At 38.5% G+C, this 1524-nt stretch overlaps 1 protein-coding gene across 1 annotated transcript; it reads right to left on the reverse strand.

Annotated features, from left to right (window-relative positions):
• Nucleotides 1-585: 585 nt before the first annotated feature.
• LOC112094390 lies at nt 586-1377 on the reverse strand. Its single transcript, XM_024175083.1, has 2 exons — nt 891-1377; nt 586-821 (listed from the first exon to the last, which is right to left on the reverse strand). Exons 1-2 carry the CDS (start codon nt 1375-1377, stop codon nt 586-588), a joined length of 723 nt encoding a protein of 240 aa, XP_024030851.1.
• Nucleotides 1378-1524: the final 147 nt, after the last annotated feature.

Consider the following 1524-nt stretch of genomic DNA (forward strand, 5'->3'; position numbering starts at 1 on the left):
AATTAGAGAAGACAAGTTGCAATGGTTTAGTGTATGTTGTTTGAGAGATCTTATGTACTTTACCAAGATAACACAACTGACAGATAGTAGAAGATATTTTATTGATGGCAGAAAGATTACAAGTAGACAACACATGCTGTACAATCTTATCTTATGGATGACCTAGCCTATTATGTCAAAGCTCAAAAGCAGTGGACTATGAACAGTGCTAGAACAAGCATGCATAACAGGAATAAAGGAATTTAAATTGCTGGAAACAGAAGAACAAGATATAGAAGAAGGTTGAGAGACAATTGAATCCAACGACTTGAGATTGAGCTGGGAGTTGTCAAAAACATAGAGACCATCCTTAAGACGCAACACTTCGTTTTAAGTTGAATCCTTAACAAAACAGGAAGTAGGGTGAAATTCAAAGAAAACTTGATTATCAGCCGCAAATTTTGAAACACTCAATAGATTTTTACGAATTTCAGGGACAAGTAATAAGTGTTTGAGAGCTAGAGATTTAGAAGAAACAAAAGGACTAGAAAAAGCAAAAGAGCCAATGCGTGTAATAGTCAGTCCCTTACCATTACCCATGTGCACCTAATCAGGTCCATAAAATTCTAAACTTGACATGAGATTGGAAGGATCTGCTGTCAAGTGGTTTGTAGCACCAGAATCAGGATACCACTCCATGTTAAAGGATACATCTAGATACCATGCTGAGTCGGTTATAGCTTCAGGAGCAGCAAGCATAGCTCCCATCTGAGCTGAATCAATCGAGGTACTTTGACATTGAGCAAGATTACCCTGAAGTTGATGGTTGAACTGAGAAGGGCCTGTAAAAGATTTGTCAAAACGATAATAGCACTGCATCACCATATGTCATGTTTTTCCACATAGTTGACATTGGACCTTGTTCTTGTTCCAAACATTTCCACGGCCACGACCACTAAACTTTCCCCTGCTGCTGCTGTTAGAATTTCCAGAGAATGAATTTTGTCTAGAAGAAAATCCACCAAAGGAGTGGTCAGAAAATGGAGAGAAACTTCCATTATAACTTCCATGAGAAGAAGAAGTATGAGGAGAGTAACTGGAGTTGAAACCCTCAAAACCAGAACCCCAAAATCTCGAGTGAGAATGGGATGTACCACCAGCCATGGCAAGATTGGCAGAAGTGAGATTACTAGCTAAGTTAGAGCCATCACTTATCTTAACAGCCCTTTCAATTCGAACTTCTTGAGCCAAAATTAGAGACTCAATTTCCTCAACTGAATGTTCACCAAATCCAGAGTTCACACTGATTTCTAAAATATCGTATTCAGGAGGTAAGCCATTAAAGATTGCATCAATATGATCCTTGTGAGCAATTACATGTCCAACTAAAGCAAGCATATCAACAAAATACCGAATTCGAAGCAAGTATTCATTCACAGTTAAAGAATCTTTTCGAACATTTTGCAATTGAGTCTTGAACTGAGATTTCTTAGCACGAATTTGTGAGGCAAAGTATACCTCAATTGTTTGCCAGACCTGAGCCGC

The sequence above is a fragment of the Morus notabilis genome, unplaced genomic scaffold, assembly GCF_000414095.1.
Source record: "Morus notabilis unplaced genomic scaffold, ASM41409v2 Scaffold7296, whole genome shotgun sequence".
Classification (NCBI taxonomy): Eukaryota; Viridiplantae; Streptophyta; class Magnoliopsida; order Rosales; family Moraceae; genus Morus; species Morus notabilis.